At 37.0% G+C, this 15,473-nt stretch overlaps 2 protein-coding genes and 2 long non-coding RNA genes across 11 annotated transcripts in view; 2 read left to right on the top strand and 2 right to left on the bottom strand.

Annotated features, from left to right (window-relative positions):
- LOC306670252 (putative selection and upkeep of intraepithelial T-cells protein 1 homolog) overlaps positions 1 to 15,473 on the top strand; it is a 201,674-nt gene that overhangs the window by 20,589 nt on the left and 165,612 nt on the right. For 5 of the 7 annotated variants that reach the window (XR_013766361.1, XR_013766362.1, XR_013766363.1 and 2 more), the window contains 3 exons: positions 27 to 149; positions 3,356 to 3,490; positions 5,499 to 5,619. Coding sequence is in view for 1 of the 7 variants with exons in the window: in XM_079154923.1 (XP_079011049.1) it covers positions 27 to 149; positions 3,356 to 3,490; positions 5,499 to 5,524 (284 nt within the window). In the remaining 6 variants the exon portion in view is untranslated. Of the gene's footprint in view, positions 1 to 26; positions 150 to 3,355; positions 3,491 to 5,498; positions 9,398 to 15,473 lie in introns of those variants that run through there. The other 2 variants (XM_079154923.1, XR_013766360.1) reach the window with 2 other exon arrangements.
- Positions 1 to 15,473, top strand: part of LOC306670164 (selection and upkeep of intraepithelial T-cells protein 8-like) — a 152,106-nt gene that overhangs the window by 63,162 nt on the left and 73,471 nt on the right. The gene's annotated exons all lie outside the window — the stretch shown is intronic.
- LOC306670422 lies at positions 873 to 3,349 on the bottom strand. The gene is made up of 2 exons (XR_013766394.1): positions 2,567 to 3,349; positions 873 to 1,399 (listed from the first exon to the last, which is right to left on the bottom strand). It is a non-coding gene; the product is annotated as an uncharacterized lncRNA (long non-coding RNA).
- Positions 6,980 to 14,262, bottom strand: LOC306670411. 2 transcript variants are annotated; one of them, XR_013766392.1, is made up of 2 exons: positions 13,700 to 14,262; positions 6,980 to 10,578 (listed from the first exon to the last, which is right to left on the bottom strand). It is a non-coding gene; the product is annotated as an uncharacterized lncRNA (long non-coding RNA). The 2 variants fall into 2 exon arrangements; XR_013766393.1 differs by having other exon boundaries at positions 13,722 to 14,262.

Raw genomic sequence — 15,473 nt, 5'->3', positions numbered from 1 at the left:
CCTTCTTAATTCTTCATGTCTCCCAGTACCTGCTTCAGATCGACTATTTGCATTGGATGCTATCTGGGTGGAAGATGTGACTGTGGCCCTGTGGGTGCTGATGGTCTTCATCACCATGCTCATTTCTTTTATTTACTTCACAATGAAAGGTAAATGGAATGGGAAATTCAGAATGCATGATACCTTTGACTGATAACTAGATGTCCAGAAGGATAACCTTTCTGGTTCTTCTGTCTTAATAACTAGAGAAACGAATGAAGATCTGTGTCCTATCTAAGGATTTGCCAATTGTAGCCTTCTTGAGGTTCATGGGGTTTCTACTAGTGCCAATGTTAGTGGCTCAAAATCCAAATGACAGTCTCAACTCTGATTACACAGTTATGACAACTCTCCCAGGTAAATGTGGAAGGCTCAGCTTTGTCTCATCTACAGTCTCTGAAACTTTTGTATATTGAGCTCTTTGAGAAACACACTCAATTTCTTCTCATATGATCTCAAAGGCAGAATTGAACATTTAACACCATAGTTTTCTCTTTCAGAAACATGTGGGTGTCCACAGAGGCAGGACCAGAACATTTATGAACCAATATTCATGAAGGACATATGTCTTTGAAACATTCCCTAACTCAAATAAATTCTTCTTGTGACAATGGAAGGGAAGATAGAACTAGTGACCCAGGAAGGAAATTTTTACACTTAATTCCTGTGTTCTACCAGTAACCTACAATCTTAAAGACTTCTATATTTAAAATGTACTTGGTTAACCAAATGTCCATATTCTTTATTACCCTCAGCTTTTCCCCTCAAATAAAATGCAAATCCATGGTGAGTTATTATGCAAAATACAAAGAAATTATTTTTCCCCTAAGTAAAGAAGACGCAGAACCCAGAACACAAAAGAACTGTCTACTCTGTTTTCATCTTTGCAATCACTGACTGGTTTTCTTTAGATAACCTACTGAGAGCAGAGAGGTGTTCAGTTGTTCAACTAAGACAAGCCAAAATGACAATCCCAGTCAAGTCTTTATTCACTATTGCAGCAATATTAGAGTTCAGAAGGCTTTCCACTTGTTTGGTTTGGATCTGGAATGTCCCCAAAAGCTCATGTGTTGGGAGATTGATTTTCAATATAGCAAGGTTCAGAAGTGGGGCTTTTCAGCAATGATTAGGGCTTGGACTTTATCAGTGGATTAATCCACTTGATGGATTAATAATTCGAATGGACTGATAGGTGGCAACTGTAGGCAGATGGGCACGGTTGGGAGAGGTAGGGTACTAGGGGGGTACCCTTGAGGATTATATCTTCTCCCTGTATCTTCTCTCTCTCTGTGCTTCCCAGTTGCCATGAACTGAGAAGCTTTCTTCTGCCATACATTTCCACCATGATGTTCTGCCTCACCTTGGACCCAGAACAGTGGAGTTGAATCTCTGAAACCATGAGCCCAAAATAAACTTTTCCTTATCTAAGTTGTTCTTGTAAGGTATTTTGACCACAAGGATGAAAAGTTGACTAACACACTGCTCTTCCTTTTTCTACATGGAATGATACTTCACCAAATCTCAGGTGACATGTAGTGCATGTAAGGGAATACCTCACTACACAGGGCTGCCCTTTTATGGATTAGGAGGAGGGATGAGGGTATACAGGGAAGGACTAGGAATGGAAATGTATTGAGTCAGAATGGAGAAGAAGTTTTAGTCAAGGTGCTCCACAAAATAGATGGTATCAGCAGAGATGATTGAAAATTGTTTCAGCTAAGAACTCCAATAATGAGGCCTCTGAAAGGAAGTTCCTGGTCCACATATGCCAATGAGCATGACTGCCTCAGAGTGGGGAACTTATTCCTTGACTGCAATTCCCAGCAGACACTTCAAGGCACTGATTGTGTGTGGTTCATGGTGTAGGAAAAACAGCTTTTCCACATGAGGTTTACTAGGCAATGTCTTTGTTATTTCCTATTGTGGGACATAAAGTATCTCACATAGTAAATTGGGCAGGAGGAGACAGACTTCTCCCATTACATTGTCAATGTTGAGAAACATCCCATCCATTGAGATGAAATAAATGCAAGGGATAAGTATGTATTTGCAAAGTACAAATGTGTTCTCCTTATACTAGTTTCTGCCACCAAAAAAACACACCTAGTCATTATAATTTCCATTTATAATAATGGATTAATGATAAATGGAAGCATGCTGTAAATATTCTTCATCTCAGGTCACATTTACCTATTGATCCAATGGAACTAGCAAGCTAGAGTCAAGGAGAAGTTTTAATTGATGTCACAATGCAGAAGACCAAAGGAGCTGAAACATATCCTCTTCAGCTACATTGAGCTGCAAGACCATTTATGGATGGCACTTCTCTTATCCCACTAAGAACAATGATAGAGTTGATTTAGCCACTCATAGATTTTGTCAATGTGTATTTTGTTTTTTTCAAAAATTATGTGGGGGACAAAAGGATTAAAACGATATATTTGAACCAGAGATTACACAATGCAATGAAGAGACAAAAACAAACCATTGCATTTCTCACTACTTAGGCTCTATGAATACGTCTCACATTGGTAATGTTATAGAGCTTCATAGCAAGAACCTCATGAGCAGATAATCAAATTTGAAAATGATCAGAACAGGTGGCATATTTAAATGCCCTTAGCTGCAAAATTTTTAAATAAATTAACAAACAACTGCAATAATTAGATCGATTTTGCTTTCAAAAGATTTATTTCTTTGTATTTATATTCTCTGTACCCTATCACTGGATTTTAGCTCCTTTTATATGTTGAAAAGTTGACCATTTCCATTCCATGTTTCTTATGTTTCAAAATTTTCCAAGTTTTGGGAATATGGATAAGAATATTTAGAAAAAAATCAAAAAACAAAAAGCACAGACCCAAGGTAACTTCTGATGTGTCTTGTGATACAATCACCAATTTTATTTCGCAATAGTTGTTCCTAATTGAAGCACAATATAAATTTATTTTTATTTAAGTTATGAGGATTAAAATTGAAAGAAAGAGACAAGCACACAGGGGCAAGGAGACAGAATATCTTTTGATTACAATTTTAACAGTGTATATGTTTACTTCAGTTCTAAAGAATATGAAAATTAGGTCAGGCTCTTTTCTTGGGCAAGTTTATTCTTTACAGGCTTCCTCCCAGGAGATATTTTAAGCTAAGGAATTAAAGTTAAGCCATTTCTAAATAAATGTGGTTTCTTGTAGCTTTTCCAACTATCTCTGGCATCTCGGAGGAAGTCAGTATGTTCTCAAACATGTTCTCATCTCAACAATTTGCCTTTAGTAAGATGTGCATTTACTGCTTTAAGTAAACTTTATTTCCTTGACAGATCACATGCAAAGTGAAAGGACAGAACAGACATCAAACGTCTCATCTGAAACCGTGAATAGAGAGACCACAGTGAAACAAGGTGCTAACCCCTTTGACTGTGCAAATATCCTTATGTCCCAATTGCTATGTGGAGGTAAATATACATTTGGGTATTCAGATTTGATTTACAGCTCTTGTAGAAATTATGTTAACTCAAAAAAGTGATGGAAATACAATAAGATGAGTTAAAGGGATAACAATAAACCCATTAATCTACATGGCAAAATGTAAGTTATTCTCTGAAAATAGAAATAAATGTATTTCAATATTAAAGAAAACTATTATTAAGCCAGACATAAGAAGACAAATAATATATGTTCTCACTCATTTGTGGAAACTAGTAAGTCAATTTTTGTAGAACGAAATGGAGTAGTGGTTACTAGAGACTGGGAGGAGGGAGGGGACATGGAAAGAGGTTCAGTAAGGGGTCCCAAGACACAGAATGGAGGAATGGCATCTGGTTCCTTTGCATCTTAGGGTAACTATGGGCTAAAACAATCTATGATATATTTCCAAACAGCTAATAGAGTACACAGTTCACAACATATAAAAATGATGAATATTTAGAGAAGTAGAAATGCACACATTTGTGATTTGAAATTAGCACAAACAACTTGAAGAGAAAATGTCAATAATTAATAAGAACAAATTGAATTTTATCATCTACTGTTTTTGGTAGTAGTGGGGATTTAACCCAAGGGAACTCTATCACAGAGCTATATCCCTGCCTTTCTTATTTTTATTTTGAGATAGGGTCTCACTGAGTTTCCCAATCCAGCCTCAAATTTGCCATCCTCCTGCCTCAGTCACCCCACTACCTGGGATTACAGACATTCACTCTACTCAGTCTATCCCACTTTTTGATTAGGTATTTATTGCAGCTCTGAATGAAATTGTAAAAGATAGGAAGGGTAGAAGAGGCAGAGAGAGAGAAGGAAAACAATTGCTTCTAAGGATGCAAATGAAATTCAATAAATAAATACAATAAGTTTTCTTACATGGCCATAAATATATTTTAAACAGATAATGTTAGGTAAACATAAGTATATGTTAAAAGGAAAAACTGAAGCTTAATAACAGTGATATAAATTTGAAATAATCAAAACAATGGAATATGGAACACTTACTTATAAGTACACACACACACACACACACACACACACACACACTACAAAACCATACACACCAAAATCCAGGTAATTGTGTCTGAGGAAGTAAGGAGAAGAAAGTGTTGATATTTGACTGAATTTGAAAACAATTTAGTACTTTAAACAAAGATATGGGAAGCAAACTCTAATCTCTGCTTAATTTTGTTGATTTCTGTTAAATAGTTATATGTTACAAACCGGAGAGTATTTATTCAAAAACATTTACTGAATCTTGATAAGAACAACAGGAGTCTATGAACTTTTTGCCAGGGCCTACTCCCATCTTCTATTCTGCCCCTAAATCTCATGGTAGAAAATTTTATCCTAGAAGAGACAGGCCTTAAAGATTGGTACCTCTACTGCTTTGCCAGCAAAGAGCACTTTATTTGGAGCAGAACAAGGGAAAACACAGGGTGTTTTTAGAAACAGTAGAGATCTTAGGGCAAAACAATTAGAGAGAGTTAACATCTGAGCTACATTAGTCTGGAGAAGAAAAAAGAAAAAAAAAGGAAGGACCAACCAAAAATTTAGCAGAAATTCATGGAAAATGACATCCAACTTGCTAAGATGACTCTTATCCATGGTAGTAAATAAAACTCTGTGTACTGGGGGAGATCAGAATTTATATTTTGCAAAACATTATGTAAAAAGTCCAGTCTCAACAAACTATGATGAGGCATGCAAAACAAGAGGAAGATATGACCTATACATAGAAATAAATACAGGCGATGGACAATGTCTTTGAGATGTTCTAGATGATGGAATTAGCAGATAAGATATTTAAAAAAATTATTATAAATGTGCCCACAGAGCTGAAAATAGTGTTTAAAATGTTTAAATAACTTGTAGTAATGACTCAATCACAATCAATAAATAGAAACTATATTTATGATATATTATATTATTAAATAATATTAAATTATATAATAAATTGTATTTACAATATAATTTCAGATGATAATCCTGATGGTGAAAAATAAACTAACTGAAATGAAAAATAATTTACCAGAATAATTCAGTACATTTTTGACATAGAAGAAAGAACCAGTAAACTTGAAGCTATCTCAATAGATATACTATCTGAAGCCCAGAAATTTTATGGGAGACATTGTTCTGCACATGCAAGGAGCTCAACAAACTCCAGTTGGAATAAACACAAAATGATACACTCACCATAGTTAAAGAGTGGAAAGATAAAGATTAAAAACAGAAAGAAGAAAGACTTATCACCTAGAATGAAACGACACTGCTACCATGGCTTAGTTATAGAAGATAATAAACAACAGAAGGTAATCAGATGATATATTCAAAATGCTAATAGAAAACCAAAGAACTTGTATATGCTCCTTTCATTCTCTTCTTTTTATATCTATAGAGAGTGTAGAACAATTATATATTATAGTGTTTTCTTTTTACAAATTATATTGAAGTTTGATTGATGTACAACATATTGCACATATTTAAGGTGAAAAATTTGATGCTGATTGATATATCCATATATCCTCTGATCTATAACTACAATAGACATGCCTTAATTCCAAATTTTTCTAAATACTCCTTCATAATCCATCCTCCCCATTCTCCTGCCACCATCCTCAGGCAACCAATTTATATGCTTTTTGCTATTAGAGATTAATATGTATTTTCTGTAATTTTATATGAATGAAATCATAAAGTACATATTTGTTTTTATTTGACTTCCTCCACCTAGAATAATTATTTTTGGATTCATCTTTGTCATTATATGAATAGCACAATAGTATTCCACTGTGTTGATATGCCATACAATATGATGAGTTTGTTCAATTATTCAACTGTTGATGGACTTTGGAGTAATTTCTAGTTTTTTGTTATTAAAAATAGAGTGGTTATAAACATTTGTGTGCACATCTTTTTGTGGCCATTTCCTTGTTATCATTCATTATGTAGAAATGGATTGATTGTGTCATCATATGATATGTGTATGATTAACTGTTTATGAAACTGCTAAATTATACTACAACATGCTTGTACCAGCAGGGTATGAGAGTTTTTACTGTCCTGTGTTCTGGTCAATGTTTGTTATGCAGTCTTTGTACTTTAAGCTACTGTACTGTGTGAATACTAGTATTTCACTGTCATTTTAATTCGCCTTTAAGGATTAATGATACTAAAGATTTTTCATGTGCCTCACCTTAATCTATTTCTACTTATAAAAGTAACTACTATATTTAATGGCCATTGTCAATCATTTGTTGACTGTTTTTAGTTTTCCTGATTTCATAAAGCTTGTTCTTTGGCAGATTCCTCAGGACAGACCCTTTGACACAATCTTCCTCTTATTATTGCATATTTATATATGTCGACCTTACCTTTCATAGTCCTAAGTTATTTTTCTGTTTATAAGTCTTTGGTTCACATTTACTTATCTTTGATATCTTAAATATATCACACTCTTTCTGCTGGCATAAATTACTACTGTTGAAATACCCAATGGTTATTTTATTTCCTTTTTGTGTCACTTCTTCTACTTACATGCCCAGATGATTTTTTTTTTTTTGCTTTATGTCCAGTAATTTTAATAGAATGTGTCTTGCTTATAATGGTTTAGTTCTGCATCCTCTTGCATATGAAGTGCTTGGTCAATACATAGATGAAATCTGTTATTGTTAATTTCATGACTTTTTTGCATTGTAATGTTTAGTATTTGTTCTGCTCTCTTTATTTGGTTTCACACTTCAAGGTCTGCTATTATACATACTGTATTATACACATTTCTTTGCCTGTATCCACTAGTTCCTGTTTTTCCTCCAATCATACTCATATCTTCACAAGTATACATTGTCACTTAGTTTTGTTGGTAATGTTCTCCAGAGATTTGGTTTAGCTATCTAGTTTCTCTGCCTATTATTATATGAGGAAATACGAAGATTTACATGTTGGGTTATATCTTTCATCCTTGTAGAATCATCTTTATGTGTAAATTTTATTATATATTTTCTTTCTAACTATAATTATTTAGAGTGCTTTTAAACTGCCAAAAGGCTATAGATTATTTTTCATCGTTTTTTATTGGTATCCAACTAAATTTCAATGTTATCAGAGAATGTTGCCTGTATGATGCCTATTATTGAAGTTTAGGGACTTTAATAATCATAAGATATGATCCCTGTTTGTTGTTGTTTCATTTGTGTTTGGAAAGAAACTGAAATGTTTATGATTAGATATTGAAGCATTTTTTTAACATCTTAGTTCTTATATTTTCAAATATTATCCAACTATACCAACTCTTTTGGTTTTTATTTTTATTTTTTTTGCCTTTTATATTCAGACCTTCTCTAGTCTTAATTTATTATTAGCTCTTACTTAAATATAATACTGATGAATTTTGTTTTAAATCCACCTATGGTTTAATTATAGTTCCTAGTTCATTTAAACTTTCTGTGATTATCCAGATAATTAGACTTGCTTCCATTGCCTTATTTTGTGTTTTGTGTCTTTCTTACATTATTGTATTATATTTTATCATTTGTTTTCCTTTATTTTCAATTTGGTATAGTTCAAACTTTTCCTGATACACATTTTCTTCTATTTGTTTAAATATTTTTTGATTCTACCTGTGCTATGTTAGAGACCCATGAGACCCTTGAAAATTTAAAACCAATTTTAAAATCTCTAAAATTCATCAAACTATTAAATTTGTTCTAAAAAATAAAACAATTTCAGAGAATTTTAACTTTGTCCATATTTTAGCAATTTCATGCTATTTTCTCCATTACATGTTTCCGTCTGACACATACAACCCACAAAAAGAAATATTAATCTTATTGCATATTTACAAAATATTTCTTGAATTAGATACTGCAGACATATTTTACTTTACCTATTATCAATCTAAATAATTTTAAAATACTTCAATATAATAAAGCTTAATATGAGTGAAATTCCAATTTTCTTGTACATCTGGGTTACATATATTATCCTTCTTATCATTTTTCTCCATTATCTGATCCAGGTATGATGATACCTAGCAGTTGTATTTTATAATGTTATCATGTAGGTTTATCTGCTTTAAAATTCATTTTATGGCATCTTTCTCAACATTCATTTATTTTAGCATGTAATAGTTTTTGCATCATTCTATTTCCAATTTTTGTCACTATATGTAATGCTGCAAAAAATTCTATTTCTCTCTGTTTATTTTTAGAAAGAGTTTTTATGTGATGTAAACCTTCAGGCTCTTTGAGTTTTGAGCTTTACTTGAACCTCTAGTTTCCGATATCTGAAAGACAGCTAAAACTCACCTCTCTTGCTTAGGTAACTTAACAAACCTCTCCAAATACTCCTAATCAACTTATTGGCATTTGATTACCACTCTGTATTTAACTTTATGCTTAATACCAATAGATTTCATCACAGCCATATTTATTACAAACTGTTCATAAGAGGTGAGACTTGGAATCAGCCTAGATTCAGGTCAACAGGTGAATGTAAAGAAAATGTGACATATATGCAAAATGGACTATTATCTAGACATAAAGAAGAAACAAATCCCATCATTTGTAGAACAGTAGATGGAACTAAATGATTTATTTCAAATGAAATGAGCCAGACTTGAAAGACAAGTACAACATGTTCTCTTTCTTATTACACATGAAAGCTAAAAATAGTCACCCTGAAAGTAGAATAGAGATTGGGATTGGTGTTGGTGGGGTGGGAAAGGGAGATAGAATTTGATTAGTACACACTGTACACAGATATAGAAATATTTCCCTGTAACGCCTTATTATGTATAACTAATATATTTTAATAAAAATTAGGAAAAAACTGTTCTTAATAACTACTATTATAATAAATGATTCTGGAGTTGGAAATTTCTGCTTAGATTTCATTTTCAGGAATTTCACTCATCTCTGTAATGGAAGAAAGGTTTCTTAAATACAGCATTCCTAAATGTTTCTTTTACTTTTTTCTGTGGCTATTGCTGTTAAAGCTGCTGCTGCTGCTGCTGTGTGTGTGTGTGTGTGTGTATGAGAGAGAGAGAGAGAGAAAGGTGGGGGTAGGGGGAGTTGTTTGCAAGCGTTGGGGGGAATTTTCCATACCACAGAAATAGAAGTGTCCTTTTATGTTTTCATAGTTTTTAAAATTTTTTTTCAAAATATAATTCATGCTCATTATAACATGTTAAATAACACAAACTAATAAAGAAACTTATTCCTTTTCCTCTGTCGGTTTCATTTCCATGAGAAAGCAGAAGTTCTCCCCCTTTATTATCCATGTACATACACATATCTATACAAGCATGTATAACACAAAGAGCATTTTTTCTACATAAACACTTTGTCAAATCACAAGGTATTTCATTTGTTTCTTTTTAGTGGTCATAATGATGCATTTTCAGTTATGTGTACATACACAAATTCACAGTACAGATGAAACTTAATTCCTATTTAACTATCATGCGTGTGTTAGCTGAGTATAATCCCAAGCAATTTGAAAATTGGGATACCTAGAACTCAACAAAGACTAGTAGAAGAATTCTGAAATGTAATCCTGAAGAACAATTTTCCCGTATCTGAAATTATCTCAAAGAATCATATGACAATGAGAAACAAATCTCAGAGGGCCTCAAAATTGGCAGAGAAAGGACACTTTAAAGCAGCACATCCTTTTTGACATGTACAATCATCAGTTCAGAATGTCATAGGAATACAAATGTCATGGTCACGGTAATCATGAGCATAAATAGTCTTTTCTGGCATGCTTTCGATCCAATAAATATTCATCAAGAACTAGTCTCTAAAAGAAGACCAAGATATGACACTTCAGAAACCACGGTTTTCTGAAAGAAACACTGAGAAGGTAGGATCTTCCTCACGTCTCTAAGTTACTTCTTGATGATCCTGAATCCCTACAGTATTAATATCCTAATAAGTTAGGATCCATTAGGAGGAAGAGGAAGACCCATAAGAATGGCAGAACTTGGGATTTTGAGTGATTTTCCGTAAACATAGCACGTGACTGTCATTGGAATCATGTTCTGCATGCAGACGTACTGGAAAAGTTAGAGAAATTCCCAGGTTTGGTTTTAAGAACTTCTGAGGATGCTACAAGGATAGAAAACCATTGGCATACTATAATAGCTAAGACACTGGTACTATTCACATTTGCATTACTGTAATAAAATACCTCTGATAACTATCTCATCTCACCTTTTAGAGGTTTCAGTTCATGGTCAATTGACCATATTGTTTTTGGGACTGTGGTAGGGCAGCACATCATGGCAGGAACATATGGCAGAGGAAGTTTATCACTTCAGGGAGGTCAGGAGTAAATAAGAGAGGAAAAGGAATAGACTGACGTCTCTCAAATCCCTTTTAGGACACAGTCCAATGACCTAACTTCATCCTGTGAGTTATACCACATAAAGATTCAACCAATTCCCAATACCTCCATAGTTGGTGACCAAGCTTTTAACATGTGGGTCTCTGGGGGGACAATTATCCAAACTACACCAACTCCAAAATGATATAATTTAACTCAGGGTAAATTTTTCAGGAATTGTTTTATCCTAATTTGGCACTATTGAGCAGTGGTGGAATCTTTAAGAAGCCAGTCTTAGTTGGAGTTCTTGGGTCACAGGGAACATGCCCTTGAAGGGTATTATGAGACCTTAGTCTCCTCTTCTTTCTCTTTTGCTCCCTGGCCATGAGGTGAGTAATAATAAAGCTTTTCTCTTGATAAACTGATTATATCCAATATTTGTTCTGGTAACACAAAACTGATTAACACAGTTTTTATCCCCTTTTTACTGATAAGGGAACTGAGGCATAGATAAGTAAGTTGCCCAAGTCCCAGAACAAATAAATAACCAAATGAGGATTCAAATCTTGGCTTTCTGGCTCCCATAACCATTAGACAAATGGTGCTTGACACCTAATAAACATTTGTTCAATGTTATGTCTTATTAGATGGGATCCAAAAGAGGGAGGGTGGGAGGGGGTGGGGGCAGCTGGGAAGAGGCAGCTGGGACAGGACTGGTGCTGAAGGGAAGAGCTAGGCTCCAGTTTTATACCCTGTGTCACCTTAACAAAATCACTTTCTCTCTTAAAACCTCATCTTCCTCAGCTATAAAATCTGGACACTCACCTCTTCCCAACACCTTGTTCCCAGAGGTGCTGGGAAATAGAAAGCGATAAGAAGGGAAAAGGATCAAGAAATTCAGAGAAGTGACAGCGCAGAGTAAAGGCATGGAGATGTGTGGCCTGATGTGGCTGAGACCCTGGTGATGCCTCCACCCCAATATGTGTGCATGCAATCACACACACACGTGCACAAACACACACGTGCACACAGTTGTATTCATACACTCATGTGCACACACTCAAACACACATAATACGTGCACACACATATGCACTCACAAACTTGCATGTACACTCACACACACGAACATATTCAGGCTCACACATACACCTTACAGACATGTTCACATACAAACATTCTCACATGCACACTTACATATACACATTCACTTCCACACACATGCAAGTGCTCACGTGCATTTTCACACATACACTCACATTCAGTCACATAAATGGGCATAATTCAGGCACTCACACACATACAAACACACACACATATGCACAAAGCATGGACCTATGCACACTCACATGCACTCAGGCACACACTCATTCTCATTCTCAGGTGGCCCAGGTGCTGGCAGGGCTGGGCTGGACCACCTAACCAGAGCAGAGAGGACTGGGCCCCTGGCTTCAGAGGAAGAGTGTCTCCCATGAGCAGTGAGGCATGTCCACCTCACCCCACCCAGAAGATTTGGACGAGGTCATGGGGGAGGAGGACCATTTGAGTTTCCAAAGCAGGGATGGCTGCTGCTTCAGCTCTTGTGGATTTCCAGCCACATGCCCTTCTTGGAGCACAGTCTCAGGACTGGGTGGACAGCCAGACACACAGCTCCAGCAGTAGTGGACAGAGCGTCCCTGACCTGAGGGATGGTTGTGGGCCCCGCCTCAGGCTGAACCCAGGTCTCTGGTGCCGGAGGCACAGTTCACAGCCCTGGGCAGCACATCCTCTTTTCCTCATGGGTTCCCACACTAGGTGGGGGATGGGGTGGGCACACAGGAACCTGCCAGGGACACTCCTGCTGGAAGGCCTGTGGATTCCCTTATACCCACATAGGGACCCAGAGCTCTGCCCTCTGCAAGTGAACCGCCAGTCAGCCTGGGTTCCTAGGCCCTCTCTGGACCTGGTCAGAGGAGCCCACTGTCCTGCTTCTTTATTCTTGACCTGAATTATTTTCAGGGCTGTAATTAGTGGGGGCCATGACTGAGCAGAACCACTTCCAGGGACTTTTCTTTCTCCTAATGTGGGTGCGGCTGGCAGCTCCAGTGACCTGTCACTGTCCCTGTCCCTGTGAGCTCTCAGGCCCTCAGCACCCCCACAGCCCTGGGGATTCTGTCATGCTAGACAGCTTGAGAGGTCCCTGCCTCTAGTTCTTCCTACCTCAGACACCCAACCCTAGCAGAGAGCCCTGCAGCCTCCTGGGTTTCCTCCACTCTTGGTGTGGAGGTAGTGGGTGGGGAGGTTGTGAGAACCAGGACAGGTGGGACAATGGCTGGTGCTGTGAGTGTGTCTGAGTGTGTTATTGTGAGAATGTGAGTGTGAAAGTGCAAATGTATGAGCAGGGATAGGAGTGCATGTGTGAGTGAGTGTGACTGAGTGTGTAATTGTGGGTGTGAGTGCTCACAAGTGAGTGAGTGGGACATGCCTGGGTGTGTGGACAGCTCCAGTTTCCACTGGGCTGAGGGTTCTCCTGTTAGTTTTCCTGGGCAGGGCTTACCTCATTCCCTGCCATTCTGGGAGGAGGAAGTTAGTTCTGAGGACAGGTGGAAATGTGGGGTGGGTTGATGGGAGAGACTGGGTTTTCTGTGAAGGTTTGGGGATCCATTTCTTGAGATGGTTGGGGATTTCAGCTGATTCCCCTAACTTGCCTGCTCTTCCCCTCACTTGCCTGCTGTTTTGTATAAGTGGATGTATCACCTTCAAAAAGGAAAAAAAAAAAAAAAAAAAGATCTTCCCTGCCTCGCCCTCCAGCCCATGCCATTGCCTGTAACTCAGAGGCTTCCTGTGAACTCTTGAAAGCCCTGGTGCCCATACCTAGGAGGTGCCCATGGGACACTTGTCTGAAGGGTGTGTTAGCGGGTCACTAGCTTGCAGAGTGGATCAGAGTGGGAGGCTGTTCCATTGGCCCGGAAAGAGAGGCTGAGAGGAGTTCCTGATCAGTGGGAGGAGGCAGGAATTTGAGGCTCCACATTGGGAGGGGAAGGAGGGAGGTCCACTCACAGGCCACCAGCTCATAGACCTTCCTGCCAGGAAGTAGCCACCAATGGTCCCTCGGCTTGCACAGATTGACGACTAGAAAGGAAATGGCAAGACACAAGGACTTCTTGAGTTTCTCCCAGGCCTCTGCCCTCCCTTCAGGCGCTAAGGGGTTGCAGAGGGTGAGAAGTGAGGCAAGGCGGAGCTGCCTGAGCGCTGGCAGGTTTTGCCATTTTAAGTTATGCATTGTTGGGAGAGCTGCTTCCTCTTTGTGAGCCTTGGCACCTTTCTCCCAGATCTGGTGTAAAGAGCAAAGGAAGTAAAGGATGTTCAAGGTCTTCACGAATAGCCAGTGCTGTGTGGGCCTGCTCGTTGGTAATCAGTGTCCCTTTCGTAGCCTCACCCCAGTGCCTGCTCTCAGACCTACCTGTACCTTGATTTTAGCCCTGAAAGACCCTCCTCAGACTTCTGGCCTTCAGGACTATAAAATAACAAATTTTGTCATTTTTTTTACCACCCAATTTGTGGTACTTTGTTACAACATCAACATGAAACTAAAACTATTGTTTCTTCTCTTGTAAATGCCTTTCATATTTACTTTTAATCTGCCACAAACTCTAGTATTGAATTTTGAGTTTTAATCTTTTCCTGAGCCAGTGAAAGGTGGGTCACTATTCTCCTGTGATGCTAAGCAGCAGCAGCAGCCTGGAGCTCCCAAGTCAGCCATGCAATCAGGAGTAAGCAACTGATCCTCCACAGTGTACTGTGTTGCTAAACCATCATGTTTGGCAGGTGAAGTGTATTAAGTATATTTTTAACTTTTTATATTTTCAAATTACAATGGATTTATCAGGATATCACTCCATAGTAAGTAAAACAATATGTGTATGCTTTTTGACTCTCTCCCTCTCTATATGTATAGATCCAGACATATGTATCTATATTTATATACATTGATGCAAGGTTGGTTCAACATCCAGAAATCAATAAATGTAATTCACCATATCAACAGACTTAAAGTAAAGAATCACATGATTATTTCGATAGATGCAGAAAAAGCATTTGATAAAATACAGCACTCCTTCATGCTCAAAACACTAGAAAAAATAGGGATAGTAGGAACATTCCTTAACATTGTAAAGGCCATCTATGCTAAGCCCATGGCCAATATCATTCTAAATGGTGAAAAATTGAAAGCATTCCCCCTAAAAACTGGAACAAGGCAGGGATGCTCTCTTTCACCACTTCTATTCAACATTGTCCTTGAAACTCTAGCCAGAGCAATTAGACAAACCAAGGAAATTAAAGGGATACGAATAGGAAAAGAAGAACTCAAACTATCCCTATTTGCTGATGACATTTACAGATTTTAGAATGAAGATTTAAACAACTTTGTCCATGGGCAATATTTTGCTCACTACTATAATCATAAGAAAACTGTTGTAGTTATATTAATATCATATAAAGTAGTTTTTATCCATCAGTATTAGTCATAAAGGATATTTCATAATCATAAAAATAATTCCATTAAAATGAATATACTATTGTTTCCACTATATATGAATGTATAGTTTTCCAGTACATAAAAGCTATATTTATACAATATCAAAAT

Source organism: Sciurus vulgaris (genome assembly GCF_902686455.1).
Source record: "Sciurus vulgaris genome assembly, chromosome: 1".
Taxonomy (NCBI): Eukaryota; Metazoa; Chordata; class Mammalia; order Rodentia; family Sciuridae; genus Sciurus; species Sciurus vulgaris.
This window is presented reverse-complemented; position numbering and strand designations above follow the sequence as displayed.